General features: G+C 39.9%; 1 protein-coding gene across 1 annotated transcript; it reads left to right on the forward strand.

Annotated features, from left to right (window-relative positions):
• Positions 1-1089: 1089 nt before the first annotated feature.
• On the forward strand, positions 1090-5432 carry LOC145956304 (uncharacterized). Its single transcript, XM_083071885.1, has 7 exons — positions 1090-2556; positions 2839-3051; positions 3460-3576; positions 3731-4038; positions 4651-4762; positions 5087-5365; positions 5412-5432. The coding sequence occupies exons 1-7, from the start codon at positions 1090-1092 to the stop codon at positions 5430-5432; spliced, it is 2517 nt and encodes an 838-aa protein (XP_082928011.1).
• Positions 5433-18412: the final 12980 nt, after the last annotated feature.

The raw sequence follows: 18412 nt of genomic DNA on the forward strand, positions 1-18412 counted from the left end.
TGAATCATTTAATAAAATTGCTCGTTTGACAAGGTCTCAGTTTGAGAATACGTCATTCTAGCAATCCATATTTTTAAACAAATAAACGAGTCCAACCATCCTTCGCGAATGCCGAAAGCCCGTTTGGGCCGGTGGCGACACCCACTAATGGAGTTCATTAATTGCCCACTAATGTAAGTGAAAGGTCTTGGTTGTAAGCTATATAAGCTGCCCATTGGGATGAATAAGCACAGATCAGAATTTGAGTTTTATTAACTGAGAGTGATTCTCCAATTGTTCTTGAGTGATTCAAGAATTTGGGCATATCAAAGGATCATCCACAATTCTTTGTGTGAAGCCTTCCTTGGAAGAGTGATTCTTCCTCCATTCCTTTACCGTTTCCTTCCCTCCATTTCTTGCATCTAATTTCCTTACCCACATTCCAGAAATTAAGTCCAAGATTTTAACCCAAAAGATCCTTTTTCAACTCTGGTGCAATTAGGAATCATATCATTTGGTATCAAGAGCTCCGGTTTTTTGGGTTCATCCACATCATTTGCTGGAATTTCTTTGGGTAACATCCTTCCTTGTTATTTCTCATTACCATTGATATTACCTTAGTGTTCTTTCTTTATTTGCTGAACCATTGCAAAAATTAGGCCTTAATAGTGTTAAAAAATATTAAATAAAATAAAATTCGTGCATAATAAAAAAAAAAAAAAAAAGAAGAAAGAGTTGTGGCTGAATGGTTCATGCGTTTAGAACACTTGAAACTCAATCTTTAAGGTAATATTTTGGTTTGGTTGAAGGTTGTTACTAACTTATCTAAATTCCAGTTTTTGATTCCTAAATTTCCTTGTTTTTTTTGAATTTTTGGTGGCTGTTTTGTATTCCTTTTTAAGCCTACCCTAAACCTTGCTTTTAACACAAAAATTGTGGTTTGTTCTTTGTGTTGTCTACTTTTTTTGAATTGCTTTAAAAAAAAATAATAATAAAAAAAAAGCCATTAAGAGTGACATACACGAGTGTTCATTTTACGAGTGTAAACAAGTGAGAAGAGTGGTGAGGTCCTATTTTCTTTGTGTTTGTTATTACTCTTGTTTTTGAAGTATGGCAGATGGAAATCATTTGGATGGAACACAAAGACTCTTGTTCGACGCTATTAATGCTCAAATGCAAAGATTATTGAGAGAAAACAATGAAGAGTTGTATGGAAGAATTGAGCGATTAGAGAATCGTGATCATCATGAAGAAGAAAGGAGAGGAAGAAATGGTGGTGCTCCTAGGCAAAACAGAATTGAAGGTGTTAAACTTAATGTTCCTCCATTTAAGGGGAAGAGTGATCCGGAAGCCTATGTGGAATGGGAACTCAAAATAGAACATATTTTCACTTGTAACAATTATGATGAAGAGCAAAAGGTGAAACTTGCAGCAGCGGAGTTCTCGGACTATGCACTTGTGTGGTGGAATAAGTTGAAAAGAGAAAGGTTGAGAAATGAAGAGCCTTTGGTGGAAACATGGGCTGAAATGAAAAGGCTCATGAGGAAACGTTATGTGCCGACTAGCTATGCTAGAGATGTGAAATTTAAACTTCAAAAATTGTCACAAGGCACCAAAGGAGTTGAAGAGTATTACAAGGAATTGGACTTGCTCATAATGCAAGCCAATATTGAAGAAGATCCAGAACTAACCATGGCTCGTTTTATTAATGGCTTGAATAACGATATTCGTGATGTTGTTGAATTGCAGGAATTTGTTGATATAGAAGACTTGCTGCACAAATCCATTCAAGTGGAACAACAACTCAAAAGAAAAAGTGTGACCAAGAAGAGTTCTTCTAATTATAATTCCTATAGTTGGAAGGACAAAAATAAGAAGGAGGTGGCTGCCACTCCAAGCAATCTAGCATCTACTTCTCATGGAAAATCATCCTCTAAGTCCTTAGAACAGCCTCAAAAGAAGAGTAAAGACATAAAATGCTTTAAGTGTCAAGGCATGGGTCATTATGCCTATGAGTGTCCTACCAAAAGGACCATGGTTCTCAAGGAGAATGGAGATTACACTAGCCAATCTGATGTTAGTGAGGAAGAAGAAGGTGACATTGAGGAGGAAGAGGAGGCCCTTGAGGGAGATTTATTGATGATTAGGAGAATGATGGGTAGTCAAATGAGTCCTTTAGAAAGAAGCCAAAGGGAGAATATTTTCCACACAAGATGTTCCATCAATGGAAAGGTTTGCATGGTGATTATTGATGGAGGGAGTTGCGCTAATGTGGCTAGTGCTAGATTAGTGTCAAAGCTAAATTTAGACACTAAACCACACCCTAGGCCATATAAACTTCAGTGGCTTAGTGAGGATGGAGAGGTGCAAGTGAGGCAGCAAGTAGAAGTGGATATTTCCATTGGAAAATACAAAGATAAGGTGCTATGTGATGTAGTTCCAATGGAGGCCAGCCACATACTTTTGGGAAGGCCTTGGCAATTTGACACTAAAGCCGTCCATGATGGCTATTCCAATAAGATCTCTTTTGTGCACCAAAATAAAAAGATTGTCCTCAAGCCTTTGAGTCCTAAAGAGGTGTGTGAGGATCAAATGAGGATGAGAGAAAAGATTTCTTTGGAGAGAAAAGAAAGTGATCTTGAGAAAAAGAGTGAACAAAAACTTGAGAAAAAAAAAAGTGGAAAGAAAAGGAGCGAAACACTTGAGAGAAAAGAGAGTCTTTTGGCAACAAAGGGTGAGGTGAAGAGGTTGTTCCTTGCTAAACAACCCCTTTATCTAATGTATTGCAAAAATCAGATTTTAAACACTAACACTTTTGATGAATTGGAAATACCTTCTAGTGTTAAATCTCTTTTGCAGGAATTTCATGACGTTTTTCCATCAAGTGTACCAAGTGGATTACCACCTTTGAGGGGAATTGAACACCAAATTGATCTCATTCCAAGAGCTTCCTTACCCAATAGGCCAGCTTATAGGAGCAATCCACAAGAAACGCAAGAAATTCAAAAGCAAGTGGATGAACTCATGACCAAAGGATGGGTAAGAGATAGCATGAGTCCTTGTGCTGTTCCGGTAATTTTGGTCCCTAAAAAAGATGGGACATGGAGAATGTGTTCTGATTGTAGGGCTCTAAATAACATCACCATAAAATATAGGCACCCAATTCCTAGACTTGATGATTTGCTTGATGAATTGCATGGTGCAAGTATTTTCTCTAAAATTGATTTGAAAAGTGGATATAATCAAATTAGAATTAGAGAGGGTGATGAATGGAAAACTGCTTTTAAAACAAAATATGGTTTGTATGAGTGGTTGGTTATGCCTTTTGGCTTAACTAATGCACCAAGTACTTTTATGAGATTGATGAACCATGTTTTGAGGGAATTTATTGGCAAATTTGTTGTGGTATATTTTGATGATATTATTGTCTATAGCACTTCTCTTGAATTGCATGTGGAACATTTGAAATCTGTTTTGAAGGTGCTTAAGGAAGAACAATTGTTTGCCAATCTTGAAAAATGTGTGTTTTGTACTGATCATGTTGTATTCCTTGGTTTTGTTGTAAGTTCTAAAGGAGTACAAGTAGATGAGGAAAAGGTTAAGGCCATCCAAGAATGGCCCACACCTAAAATCCGTGAGTGAAGTGAGAAGTTTCCATGGTTTGGCAAGTTTTTATAGGAGGTTTGTTAAGGACTTTAGCACCTTGGCAGCACCTCTTAATGAAGTAGTAAAGAAACATGTGGTTTTTAAGTGGGGAGGGAAACAAGAGGAAGCCTTTGTTGCTCTTAAGCAAAGGCTAACCAATGCTCCCATTCTTGCCTTACCAAACTTTGCTAAATCTTTTGAAATTGAATGTGATGCTTCCAATGTTGGGATTGGGGCTGTGTTGTTACAAGAAGGCCATCCAATTGCTTATTTTAGTGAGAAGTTAAGTGGAGCTGCCCTTAATTTTTTCACTTATGATAAGGAATTGTATGCCTTGGTAAGAGCTTTGAAAACATGGCAACACTACCTTTTTCCCAAAGAGTTTGTAATACATAGTGACCATGAGTCCCTAAGGTATTTGAAGGGACAAGGCAAGCTTAACAAGAGGCATGCCAAGTGGGTGGAGTTTTTGGAACAATTTCCCTATGTCATAAAACATAAAAGGGGAAAAGGGAACATTGTGGCTGATGCTTTATCAAGGAGACATATATTGCTTTCCACTCTTGAAACTAAATTGCTTGGATTTGAATCTTTGAAAGAAATGTATGCTTCTGATGAAACTTTTGGTGAAATATATGCTGCATGTGAGAAACTATCTCAATATGGGTATTTTAAGCACAATGGGTTTTTATTTAAAGAAAACAAATTGTGTGTGCCTACATGTTCCATTAGAGAATTGCTTGTTAGTGAATCACATGGTGGTGGTTTGATGGGGCACTTTGGGATTAAAAAGACTTTGGAAATTTTACAAGAACATTTCTTTTGGCCTCATATGAAACGTGATGTGCAAAAATTTTGTGAACATTGTGTTGTGTGCAAAATGGCTAAATCTAAATCATTGCCACATGGATTGTATACTCCTTTGCCTACTCCTGAATATCCTTGGATTGACATATCTATGGACTTTGTTTTGGGACTGCCTAGAACAAAGAATGGCAAAGATTCTATTTTTGTGGTTGTTGACAGGTTTTCAAAAATGGCACATTTCATACCTTGCAAAAAGGTAGATGATGCGTGTCATGTGGCTGATTTGTTTTTCAAAGAAGTTGTGAGGCTTCATGGTGTGCCAAGGAGTATTGTAAGTGATAGGGATGATAAATTCCTTAGTCATTTTTGGAGGACTTTGTGGGGCAAGTTAGGTACTAAATTATTATTTTCAACAACTTGTCACCCACAAACCGATGGACAAACTGAGGTAGTCAATAGAACTTTGGGGACCTTGCTTAGGACTGTTTTAAAAAAGAATATTAAGTCCTGGGAAGCAAGTTTGCCTCATGTTGAATTTGCATATAATAGGGCTGTCCATAGCACAACAAATTGTTCACCTTTTGAGGTTGTGTATGGTTTTAACCCTTTGACTCCTCTTGATTTATTGCCTATGCCTAACATTTCTGTTTTTAAGCATAAAGAAGGGCAGGCCAAAGCGGACTATGTGAAGAAGTTACACGAACGTGTGAAGGCTCAAATTGAGAAGAAAAATGAGAGCTACGCGAAACATGCTAACAAAGGGCGAAAGAAAGTTGTGTTCCAACCTGGTGATTGGGTTTGGGTACACATGAGGAAGGAAAGATTTCCGGAACAAAGGAAATCAAAGCTTTTGCCAAGAGGGGATGGTCCATTTCAAGTACTAGAAAGAATAAATGACAATGCTTACAAGATTGAATTGCCCGGTGAGTACAATGTTAGTTCCACTTTCAATGTTTCTGATTTATCTCTCTTTGATGTAGATGATGGAGACTTTGATTTGAGGACAAATTCTTCTCAAGAGGGAGGGAATGATGAGGACATGGGCAAGGATTTAGGAGCACTCAAAGGACTTGGAGGACCAATGACTAGGGCAAGGACTAAAAGGGCCAAGGATGCTTTGCAACAAGTTGCGGCCCTTATTCTTGAAGAAATGCCCAATGATGAAGACAAGGCCAAGATGGTGAATTGTATCAAGGATTATGAAGCCTAATTACGCCATTTTCGTAGTGGGTGTTTTTTTTAGTACTTGTAATTAGTAAATAAAGGCCTAAAACTCTTGTTAAAGTGGCTGCCAACTCTTGTTTGGGCTGCACCACTTATTGGGCTAGTTATTAGGCAAGTTGTTTTTAGTTAAATAAGGTCCAAAACCTTTGGGATGAATCAGCCATGAGGCATACCAAAGGGTGCACGAATTTAGCATGTGTTTGTTTTGCATTAGTGGTCATAATTGTTAGGCTTAGTGGAGTTCATTAATTGCCCACTAATGGAGTTCATTAATTGCCCACTAATGTAAGTGAAAGGTCTTGGTTGTAAGCTATATAAGCTGCCCATTGGGATGAATAAGCACAGATCAGAATTTGAGTTTTATTAACTGAGAGTGATTCTCCAATTGTTCTTGAGTGATTCAAGAATTTGGGCATATCAAAGGATCATCCACAATTCTTTGTGTGAAGCCTTCCTTGGAAGAGTGATTCTTCCTCCATTCCTTTACCGTTTCCTTCCCTCCATTTCTTGCATCTAATTTCCTTACCCACATTCCAGAAATTAAGTCCAAGATTTTAACCCAAAAGATCCTTTTTCAACTCTGGTGCAATTAGGAATCATATCAGCTGTGCCATGGATATACGACATCCATTCTTCTACCGACAGCGATATCTCTAACATCGCTGGACTTGGGGGCATGACTAGGAGTGGCAGGATCTACACTCCCGAAGATCTTCATGACAAAGCTCCCAAGAATAAAGGAAAAGAAAAAGAGAAAACCGAGGAAAATAAAGAATCCGAGGAGGAGACTGATGAGCTATTAAAATATATCCGACAGAGCGAGTACTCCATCGTGGATCAACTTCATAAGACGCCAACAAAGATTACTCTGTTGTCGTTGATCCTAAGCTCCGAACCGCATCGACAAGCTCTGTTGAAAGTCTTGAACGAGGCATATGTGTCGCACACTATCTCCCAAGACAAATTTGAGGGGATTGTTAGTCACATCACGGCTAATGATCACCTCAATTTCACCGATGAAGAAATCCCCGCTGAGGGACCGAACCACAACAAGCCCTTGCACATCTCTGTCAAGTGCAAGGAATATCACATCGCTAAAGTCTTGGTAGATAATGGATCTTCCTTGAATGTGATGCCAAAAAGAACGCTCGAGCAAGTGGCAATCAAGGGAATCCAAATGCGCCCGAGCAACATGATCGTCCGAGCTTTCGACGGTTCTAAAAGAGAAGTGGTGGGAGAAATCACTCTTCCAATCCAAATTGGACCCACCATCTTCAATGTCGAATTTCAAGTGATGGATATTACTCCTGAATACAGCTGTCTCCTCGGCCGACCTTGGATTCATGATGCGAAAGCTGTTCCCTCTACGCTCCACCAGAAAGTCAAATTCATAGTGGGTGACAAGCTGGTGACTGTACATTTGAAGATGACATACTCATCAGCAAGCCATCTGCCATACCTTATGTGGATGCAGCAGAGGAAGCTCTAGAAACCGCCTTCCAAGCATTGGAGATTGCCAATGTTGAAACGTTTCCCCGAGAAATGAAGAAGGTAGCCTACATGCTCACCAAGAACGGATACTTGCCTGGACAAGGACTTGGCAAGGATTCCCAAGGAATTCCCGAGCTACCCATTATTAAGGATAATCCGGGGAAACAAGGGTTAGGATACAACCCTAATAAAGATCAAAGGACGAAGAGGAATCAAGATCCTTCTCGACGTTCTTTAAGCCAGATCTTTAGGAAGGCCGGTTCACAAGCGTTAAGGCCGGTCGTCGTCATCAAGTGCTCTTCTCCTTCCGATAGGGATGTATAGACCTGATGACTATTAGAGATTACTCCTCGGGGACAGCCCGACCCCCGAGCCTCGATAGAGCACATGTTTCCGCTAGAATTATAATAAAATCATTCTTTATTATTTCTTATTGCTTCTTTTCTTGCTTGCAATAAATTTCTAGACCACATTATTTTAACCCTGTTTGAATAAGCATGAATGAGGTTAAAATTGTCTTAATAATAATAAACCCGCATCATTTTTATATGGAAGTGTGTGTGACAACTTGGAGCACCTTTCCTTGGCCTCGACAAGTGCCATCATGGATAAAAAAGAAATTCTTTAAAAAAAAAAAATCATAAAAACAAAAAAAAGCTCGGCAGGAAACCCAAAAAGGGGGCTGCGCAAAAATAAGAGCAAAGAACCCGCTAGGAATCCCACGAAAGGGTGACCTAGGCAAAAATTAGGGTTGCAAAAATGAACAAAAACAAAGGTCCGCCGAGACGCCACAAAAGGGTGTTTTAGGCAAAAAAATAAGGACAATAAAAAAAGCAAAAGAAATCCATGATGGTACCATGAGCCGAATTCAAAAAGAAAGGTTCAAGGGAAGCTATCTAAGTTGTCAAACCACAACGTCAATAACAAGACTTCCTTGACTTCGTAAGTGTTTAATCAAACAAGCCTAAACACATAAGCCTACCTTGGCCAGCCATTCTTATAAAAACCATTTTCAAAACAATAATAATCCCCTCTAAAACACAAACTTCTGAACAAAAAATATCTTTCCTTTCTTTTCAATCTTGTCCCAAACGATTTTAGAATAATCTAGTGGAAACATGGAGATATAGTGGTCAATAGGACGGTTGACACGTTTTCTAAAGGAAGGAAAGGATCACTTGGTTGATGACACCAATCTCGATATAACACGCATCATTCCTCGGTTACATAAATCGGCAGCGCACAGCCCGTCTAGAGGAATGGCAAAATCCAAGCAAAGAAACGCATCGGTTAATTCTTTTGAAAAATAAATCAAATAGAATTAGGTGCATCATACCGCATACCTGCATACAGATGATAGGTGTAATGGAAGATCACTTATTCTCTGTTTATTTCAAAAAAAAAAAAAAAAAAAAAAAAAAACTCAATACGCCCGTACCAGGCTCAATACGCCCGTATTGAGACTAGGGTTATGGGCAACCCTTCACTTCAATACGGGCGTACTGAACTGAATACGCCCGTATTGACCCCAACGGACACACCAATACGGGCGTATTGAATCCAATACGGCCCGTATTGGTCCCCCATTTTGTACAATAACGGCCAAGTCAGTACGGCCGTATTGAATTCAATACGGGCCGTACCGACCTATTTTTCCCTATAAATACACCCCTTTTCCCCCTCATTTTGCACAGCTTTCTTCTCCCTCCGCATACTTTGTCTGTGAGTGTGTCTGAGATTTCCCAATTCTGAGAAATGGCCGAGTCATCAAGAAAGAGGCAGAGGGTCCCCGCGCAACTCGAGATGACCGCGCGACATCAAGAGAGGCTGGAATTCCTAGAGTCGTTCGCATTCCAGTCGTCAAGGGTGCTCGACCTCAACATCCTTCGAGCGATGGAATGGGAGGATGAGGTCGTAGGCTACATCAACGCTATAGGATGGGGATTCCTCCTTGATCCCCACCCTAAGATCTATCCGACGGCGACGAAGGAGTTTCTAGCTACCGTCGGCATGACAGAGTCGACGAACAGTTTCGGCGCGACGGTCTACTCGGTGGACTTCTGGATGAAGGGAGGATACTGCTCGCTGACACTGGACGAATTCAACGTCCAGGCTGGCTTCTTTCAGCGAGCTGATCAGCTGGAGTATCGGGACGCCATCTGCGAGTGCCCCGATAATCTGACCCCGAATGAGATGTGGAGAGAACTCACGGGGCAGATGGACTATCACGCTGGAGTGAAGGGTACTCGGCTCCCGACCGCACTCCGGATCTGCCACAAGCTTATCACCGGCTCCATCCATGCCAGACCCAAGAGCCAAGAGTCAGTGACACGGCAGGATCTGCTGGCTCTTTACTGCATGGTCACCGGACAGAGGGCCAACCCCGGATTCTTTTTCCTCGAGCACATAAAGAATCTGGGGGCACGAGAGGGTAGCGACGCTCGGCGAGGATACATCATGGTCTCCACGCTCCTTTCACGACTCGCCGAGAACTGGGGGTGCCCCGATGGCGTAGATGCGGGGGAGTTGGCGCCCAAGCCCATCAATGCTGCCACCCTGCTCAACATGAGGATTATTGCCAGGGCAGGGAAGCAATATGTACGGGCGACCACACACGACACCTTCAGCGAGCTCTTCGAGAACATCGAGCTCCCGGGTGATGTGGACCCGCAGCCAGAGGCCGACACCTCACAACAGGACAGGGCCTACTTCGATGCTCGTTTCGACGCGTTGCAGCAGAGCATCGACGCTCGATTCGACACTGCGCAGCACGGTATCGACGCCCTACGACAGGATTTTGACAGCCTGTCAGTCTGGCTGCATCGTCGCTTCCCAGACCCTCCACAGGATCCGCCGGCAGAGGAGTGAAGACCGGCTATCTTTCTTGCTTTTTATGTATTTGATTGATCGGGCTATGCCCCACTTCTCTTCATTTCCATTGTACAAATTTCATTCTATTTAATAAATGAAATTTTCCACTTTTGAATCCAAATTCTTTAGCACTTTAATTTCTGTACAGAAAAAGCCAAAATCAACAAAAAAGGCAAAAAATACAGAAAAAGCCGAAATCAACAAAAAAGGCAAAAATACAGAAAAAGCCGAAATCAACAAAAAAGGCAGAAATTCAGAAAAAACCAATAAATCGTACAGAATAACTGAGCCTGGAGAGGCTTGCCGAAATAATACTCCCCAGAGACTTCTCAGCTCACACTCTTGGACCAAATCCCCAGTAAGAGCTATCAAAGCAAGATCAGTAAGATCCCCCAATGGAAGCAATGATCATCCAAGCGAAATATCCGAGCCAAAGGACTCAGACTTCCTCAGTGGAAGATAGCTTTCCAATTCGAGCGACGAGTGAAGCTAAGCCTGAAGAGGCTTTCTAAATAATACTCTGGGATACATAAGATCCTCAATCCCCATTCGCCTACTCAGAGGCACCCCTTCAAAAAGAGAAAAATCAAAAAGATCAATAACCATTCCCCAAGCGGAATCCGGCACTCAGCCGAACACCGAACGTCAAGATAATTCGCCTACTCAGAGGCACTCCTTCAAAAAAAAAAAAATCCGAAAAGATCAATAACCATTCCCCAAGCGGAATCTGGCACTCAGCCGAACACCAAACATCAAGATAATTTGCCTACTCAGAGGCACTCCTTCAAAAAGAGAAAATCCAAAAAAGATTAATAATCATTCCCCAAGCGGAATTCGGCATTCAGCCAATCATTGAACGTCAAGATGATCCGCCTAACAGAAGAGGCTAATCAAAATTAACGACAGAATCCCCCAGCGGATAACAGCCTACGCAGAGGCAACAAAACCAAGAAAATCAAAAAGAGTCACCCGAATAAGGATAACCGGGATACTCCACCAACGTCGAAAGGACGTCAGCCAATCATAAGGCATCGCTCACCTCAAAAGGAGCATCTTTGTGTCTGCACCCCCAAGGAATCAGAAATTCCCCAGTGGGCACCAACTACGCAATGGAAAGTTGGGACACAAGAACCTATGAGTAACTGCACATCCCCTAGACGGATCCCTGCGTTATCCAGCCCTCAGTGGCACAAAAATAAAAAACAATCGTCGAAGCAGCATCGTGGACTGTGGAGACAAAATCATCACAAATCCCTGGAGAGGGCAAACTCACACTGCCAACGTCGTCAGAAACACGGAGGCAGACCCTGGGGAGGGCAAACCGCAGACCCTGGAGAGGGCAAACTCAGCTGTCAAGGTTGTCAGAAACACCGAGACAGAGCCTGGAGAGGCGGTACTCAGCTACCCCGTCGTTAGAAACACGGAGGTATGCAACCCTGGGGAGGGCAAACCGCAGACCCTGGAGAGGGCAAACTCAGCTGCCAAGGTTGTCAGAAACACCGAGGCAGAGCCTAGAGAGGCGGTACTCAGCTACCCCGTCGTCAGAAACAACGGAGGTATGCAACTGTCAAGGTTGTCAGAAACACCGAGACAGAGCCTGGAGAGGCGGTACTCAGCTACCCCGTCGTCAGAAACAACGGAGGTATGCAACTGCCAATGTCGTCAGAAACACAGAGGCAGAGCCTGGAGAGGCGGTACACAGCCACCAACGTCGTCAGAAATACGCAGGTGTACAACTGCTAACGTCGTCAGAAACACGGAGGCAGAGCCTGGAGAGGCGGTACTCAGCTACCGAGGTTGTCAAAAACACCGAGGTATGCACGAGCCTGGAGAGGCGACGACTAATACTCAACCTGGAGAGGCTACTCAACAATTTCCCACTGGAAGACACTACAAGTCGGAAGGATGGCTTATTCCCCGGACAATTGAGTCAACTCCTTTACTTGTCAACCGTTACACCAAAAAGCCGTTTGACTAAGTAAAGGGGGGGCAGCTGTAGACCCCTAAAATTGTCCGGGTCGGAAATAAGACTCGAAGACTCTCGAAGACCGAAGGAAAGTCAGCCGAAAGGACTCCTGGAAGACCCTGGAAGACCCTAGGATGATTCTTCATAGGTTTAGAAGTCTTAGAGTAGCTTAAAATAAGGATGTGGGAGGATTGGAGCTCAATACGGCCTCCTAGAAGTTCAGTACGGCCGTACTGAACAATTTGAACTACAATACGGCCGTACTGAAACCAATACGGCCGTACTGAAGTTTTTGAACTTCAGTACGGCCGTACTGAATTCAATACGGCCGTACTGTAGTTCAAAACTTCAGTACGGGCCGTATTGATGTCAGAGGCCGTACAGCGCCTCACTCCTATATATAGGACGTCATTTGGACGTCATTCCACACATTTGGACACTTTTTCCATACTTTTGGACCCTCTTGCTGAGTATTCTGGGGTTTTTGAGCAGTGTTCTGCCCTAGAAGTCTCTCCGAGAGCCGATCCGACAAAGTTCTTGAGTTCTGAGCATTTAGCTTGAGGATTCGAACTAGTCGAAGGGAAATCTTTTTGATTTCCATAGTAAAAATTAATCTTTAGGGAAGGAGCGAGCAAGCGTGTAGTGGGAAGGAGCGCCAAAAAGCCTCCTAACGTCTGTTTGAATATATAAAAGCACGCTTCAAAGGTTTCTTTTTCAAATCCTTCCTTTTATTGCTTTCTGATTGTTGCATTGCATTTTTCATCATGTAGATATCTCGTTTATAGTCGTTTCTAATAAATAGGGGTAATTTAGTAATTTTACACTGTTATTTATGAAATAATCCGTCATAGGGAACCCGAAAGGGGCGTTGTGGGGTGCTAACACCTTCCCCACACGTAACCGACTCCCTTACCCAACTCTGGTTGTAATGGCCAAGGTTGATTTGCGAAAATCAATTGCCTTATCCCTTTTTCCAATGTTTTGAGTAAAACATTGGTGGCGACTCCAAGAACCCTTCTTTTTGCGAAAACCACTAATCCATGGAGGGTCCCGTTTGGGATTAACATGGATTGGTGAATCATTTAATAAAATTGTTAGTTCGATGAGGTCTCAGTTTGAGAATAAGTCGTTCTAACAATCCATCATTTTTCAAAACTTAAAAAGAGTCCGACCATCGTCGCGAATGCCAAGGTCCATTTCGGCGGGTGGCGACAAGTCCGTTTCTTCTTGTGTTCTAGTGTGTTCATTGTGTTCTTCTTGTCTTGTTTGAGTTTATTTTCGGATCTATATGTTTTGAATCACATTTTGTTCCATAGATCCATTGGTTGATTGTTTTTGAATTTTCTTCCACAATCAACATGTTTAGGACCTATTAGCTTGTGCTTGTTTTGATTTAATTTGAGTCTCTCCATTCTTGTATGTGTACGTGATTGGACTTCATGCATTTGCATTAGATTTTGGTTTTTAATCCATGTTTTGTCTTAGAGTTTGTGTTTAGTTCTTATATGTTCAAAAACTCCTTGAATAGCATGTTGACCTAATTGTTTTTTTAGTACATTGTTCATCATTTTTTGATTCGGTCATACTTCTAATGTGCCTACCTATATGTGCTTTTTATTTTACCTTATTGTGTTCATGATTTGCTATTAGTCCTAGCAAGTTTCCTTAGAGTTAGGTTTCCTTTGTGTTCTTAAGTTTTCAAATCACATTCCATTGAAAATCTTATAAAAAAATTTTGACTCAAAATTTCAAGTGTAATCCTACTTCTAGTGCACTAATTTTGTGGATTCAAATTTAAAAAAAAAAGTGAGTTAAGAGGCTGGAAAATAGAGTTTAAAACAGAGCCTAAAGACCTAATGTTCAAAAGAAAGAGTTCAAAAGAAATCCAAACCAAAACCTAAAGACTAGTGCACTAGTTTCTCAAATTTACTTGAATTTTGATCTAATTTTTGGCTAACTTGTAGTCTCGGTTTCTATAGCTTGGAATCATAGAAAAATTTGAAACAAAAGGCAAACACCTACTCTGGAGTCTTAATTTGAGACTAGAAAAAGAAAGAATTAAAAAAAAATATATATAAGACATTTTAAATTGAAAAAGCCGTGAGGTGTGTATTGATAGAAAATCATTTGATTCCTTGTTATTGTTTTGACTACTACTTTTGCTATACTTATCCAATTGCTTTCAATTTTTTTTTGTTTTGTTCATCTACTCTAGTACCTATCTAGGAACATTCCTAACTGAGTGCTAGCTTTATTTGGAGTCTTATTTTCCAATTTTACATGTTGAACCTCTTTGAGTCTTGTCATATATACATATTACTCTTAACTTTTGGTATAAGCCTTTCAAATTGTGCTTCTATTGCTTGTCTAGTTTTCTTTCAATAATTTCCCTGTGCTGGAAGTGGCCTCAAATCCTTGCTCAAGGATCAAGCATTGCTCAACAAAGAGTAGGAAAAGTTTGGACACTAAAACCTAAAAATTTGACCTAATTTAGTGACGAAAACTTCTCCTAAACTTCCTTCACTTGAGTGACCATTCCTTTCACCTTGTGAGGCAGCCACGATTAACCTCTTTTGTTGTGATTCTTTGCAGGTCCAGGAGCATCAAATTTGAAGGATTAGTGGCGGATTAAGACACTTAAACAAGTGTTAGAAAAGTTGAACACAAAAACCGTCACTAAATTGGTCACCAAAACCGCCATTTATTGCTTTCTAGGCTAGTTTAAATTTTGCAATCTCTCTTGTATTTTAAAATCAATTTTTAAAGCTTGGAGGGAGTATTAAGAAGCTGGTCAGGTATATCTTTCTCCTTGTTAGCATCCTCACGTGTAGTGCTAGTGGAAGTGGCTTGGAAATTTCATATGTTTCAAGCTTCCACTTAGGATATCCGACTAGTTGCTTACATTGTTTCCTTTAAGTTCTTTGTCTTTTAATTGCTTTATTTTGCTGCCTTGAAACGTCTAGACTTGTGTAGATTTACTTGCTCACGTTTAGTTTAGTCTCAAAAAACAAACAAATTGGGAAAAAGCATTCAAAATTTTTGTGAAAAGTTTTGGGGAATTGGAGATACCACAAAGGAGTTTAGTGATTTCCACTTGAAAAGGCTTGGTTATTAAGTGGCTCTTTGTAGCTCACCTCCCTTGATAGTGCAACTTGTACACTTAGACTTCCAAGTGTTATTTTCATTCCTAGAAAATACCAAAAACATTTTATAACTTTTTGCATAGCATATACAAAAAAAATTCTTTTCTTTAATCATGAGAAAATATTTCTCAAGTGGTAGTGAATTAAGCTCTCCAAAAGGTTTTTCACATTCTACTCAAAGGCTCAAATCACTAACACCTTGGACAAAGCAAGAAGCTTTAAAAAAAGAAAAAGAAAAACTTGAAAAAAAAGCACAAATTGCAATTTTAGAGGAAGAAATTCACATTATTAAACAAAAGAGAGAAAAACTTTTAGCAAAAGAAAAATTGAGAAAAACAAGAGAAAAAGAAAGAAAAAAGGCATTGCTCTTAGGGAAGAGTAAGGAGGAAAATAATTCCTCTAAAGGACTTGTGAGTGAAGAGAGTTGTTCTACCACTAAAAATCATTTACAAAATACTCTCTTCATAAATAAAGACCTTAACTCTTACCCTAATCTTACCACTAGTCATGAAGTAGAGATTCAAGAACAAATCATTCTAAAGAAAAATGAATCTCAACTTCAAGATGTAGTGAAGAAGTTGTGGACTACATTTAGTTCCACTTCTTGTGCTACTTCCTTGGAGGTGCCCAAGGAAGATAGCCTTCCTCTCTTTAGGAATCCTTCTACCATAGTTGTTCTAATAAAGCACCCAAATTTTGGAATATATTGTTTGATAGATACATCTTGTCATATTTCATATTCTATTTTTGATCTTATGGGAAGTTCATCTTTATTTGAACTTAATTTGCACCCTTTCCTACAAGACAAAAATAGTTTATATGAGTTTTCAAGATTTTCCAAGACATTTTATCTACCAAACAATATGATTCAAAATTGTTTAGGACGTTTTCTAGTATTCTTTTCTTTATATTTTAGGAAAAGCCTAGGCTACCATTTAGGGTATTTTAGGCAAGATATTGTAGTGTTTAAAAATCTTTCTTTTCATTGTCTTAGTCATAGTGTTATTACATTCTTAGGTTTTACTTCTAGGTTATGCTTAGGAGAGGAGCCTATTTCTACTTTTAGGGAGTCTAATTTTGATAGTTTATTTTTTCTTAGGCTAGATATAAGGACTCCTCTTAGGATCCATAATCCATTTTCTCATCATAAACATGTCACCTCTTATACATGGTTTGTTGTGTATGTAGGTGATGTTTCTTATTCCATGCATCCTCGTGGTTTGAGGACAAATCCTTTTCAAGAGGGAGGGGACGATGGAATCATGCCTAGGAAGGCAAGAGGTGACATATTGAAGGAGCCAAGAGGAGTTGGGTAGACATGAAGGTTTGGGCCAGTCAGGGCCCAATGGGCCTGATGGGCCTGGGAAGGCCCAAGTTGAAATTTTCATGGGCCATATTTTGTTATAGCTATTTTCATATGTTTTGTATACATCATGTTAGTATAGGTATCATATATTTTGGTCTTGTATTTTGGACCACATAGAGTAACATTTTAGGTTTTAGGCTTGTTGGGCCTAGTTTTGGGCTTCATGGGCCTTTGGGCTTTTAGTACCCAATATTGGGCTCATTTTCATTCTTGTAATTTTTCCTTTCCACTGTAATTGTTTGACCAATGTAATTAGGTCATTATAATAGGAAAATACAAGGAATACTAAAGTATGCTAATTAGGTTAAACTAGGTTTAATTTGGAAGCCATTTAAGTTACATTTGAGTCACATGTTTTGCACCATTGGTGGTTGAACATGTGACACTCAAATTAACCCTAAATGACTCTCAAATCAGACCTAAATGCACCTTGGTACCTAAATTTTCGGACTTACACATGTGCACCAAAGTTTGAATTCAAATTTCAAATTTGAATTCAAACTTTAGGCGCCAATTTGTGTAGCTTTGGTTTAGGTGCCTATGTGTTTCATTTCCGTGCATACTTAAGTCCTCCCTTCACATTTTTGTATTCACTTTTGATCATAATTGAAATTTGTGAGCCATTGGCCGAGTTTCCTCTCTCAAAAGTCCCTTAGAGTTCATCTTCAAAACCTTAGGATTTCACCTTAGAATCCTCCTCTTTGAAGTGTGCTCTCCATTGATGCTTGAGCTTGGATGCTTCCCTCCTAGTTCTAGGTTGAGTTCATCCGTGAGTTCTTAGCTTCTAAGTGTTCTTGAGTTGAAGAATCAAGTCTCCATTGAAGAAGATCCGGCCTAAGCAAATCCGTGGAGAAGATCATCCATCACTTCTCCTAAGTTTGCTATCACCCCTTCACAAGGAACAACCAAAAGTTAGCCTCTCAATGTGTATGCACTCTTTTTGATAGTAGAAATCCTTCCAAAGGTCTTGGAATCAAATTGGACAGCTCCTCCAATCAATTCACCAAAAGTGTATGTGATGAGTTTTAGGAGCTTTCCACACCTAGATCAAGAAGAAACCACCCAAGAGTACAAGAGTCCAAAGAAATAAAACTAAAAAGGCACAATTAAAAAGGCTAAACTCAAGTAGAGATATATGTGACAAAACTTAAGAGTAGAAAGAAGACACATAAACTAAAATTAAGGCACATTAAGAAAGGCAAGTACTCAAAAGATTAATTCCTAGAATGGCACTAGAATTGAGTAGCAAGTGTTTGATAAAATGTTGCACTTAACATGTTAAATTTTAAAGTCTCATTCAGCCACTAAAACATAGTCCAAAGGTCCAAAGAATAACTCCAATTGCTAAGGTAGGAAAAATTGTCCAAAAGTCCACAAGTCTAGCAAAGGATCCCTTTTGTTTGCATTTTTTTTTTCACTTGTTTTGGCATTTTTTTTTTTTAATGATAATGTCCAGCCACTTTCTTGCTTTTTTTTTTTTTATATTAATATTCCTCCTTTGCTTGGGTTTTACACTTGTGTTTGTTGATTTTGATTAGCAAAAAATTTGGAGTATCCTTTTAGCAATTAGTGATGGCTTAATGAGTCAATAATTTTAGTTTCTTTGAGCTTTTTGTGTAATAAAGTCCAGCAGTAAAATAAGCACATATAATCACTTTTCAACCTCAAATTATCAAGCAAAACATGTTCATATTAAGTGCAAATGGAAAAGGAAAGCAAGATGGCCGATTTTTGCAATGTGTGCAAAGATACAAATCACACATGAATGGTTAAATATCAAGGAACATGCTAGGATTAATTAGCACTAGTGCAAAAAAGGGTATTTACGTCACCCAATTTACGTCGCAAACCACAAACACCGACGTTGTAAAAACGCGGTGGCAGTTTCGTAAATAAGTGGAGACTAATTTACGTCGGACC

The sequence above is a fragment of the Cajanus cajan genome, chromosome 3 (assembly GCF_000230855.2).
Source record: "Cajanus cajan strain Asha chromosome 3, NIPB_CcT2T_4, whole genome shotgun sequence".
Lineage (NCBI taxonomy): Eukaryota > Viridiplantae > Streptophyta > Magnoliopsida > Fabales > Fabaceae > Cajanus > Cajanus cajan.

Excerpts from the sequence above, each read along its gene's own strand:
- LOC145956304 (XM_083071885.1), top strand. The coding sequence starts at position 1,090 with ATGGCAGATGGAAATCATTTGGATGGAACACAAAGACTCTTGTTCGAC. Across the intron at positions 3,052-3,459 it reads TGAGTCCTTGTGCTGTTCCG|GTGCTTAAGGAAGAACAATT; the intron begins GTAATTTTGGTC and ends TCTGTTTTGAAG. Across the intron at positions 4,039-4,650 it reads AGTGACCATGAGTCCCTAAG|GTTTTCAAAAATGGCACATT; the intron begins GTATTTGAAGGG and ends GGTTGTTGACAG.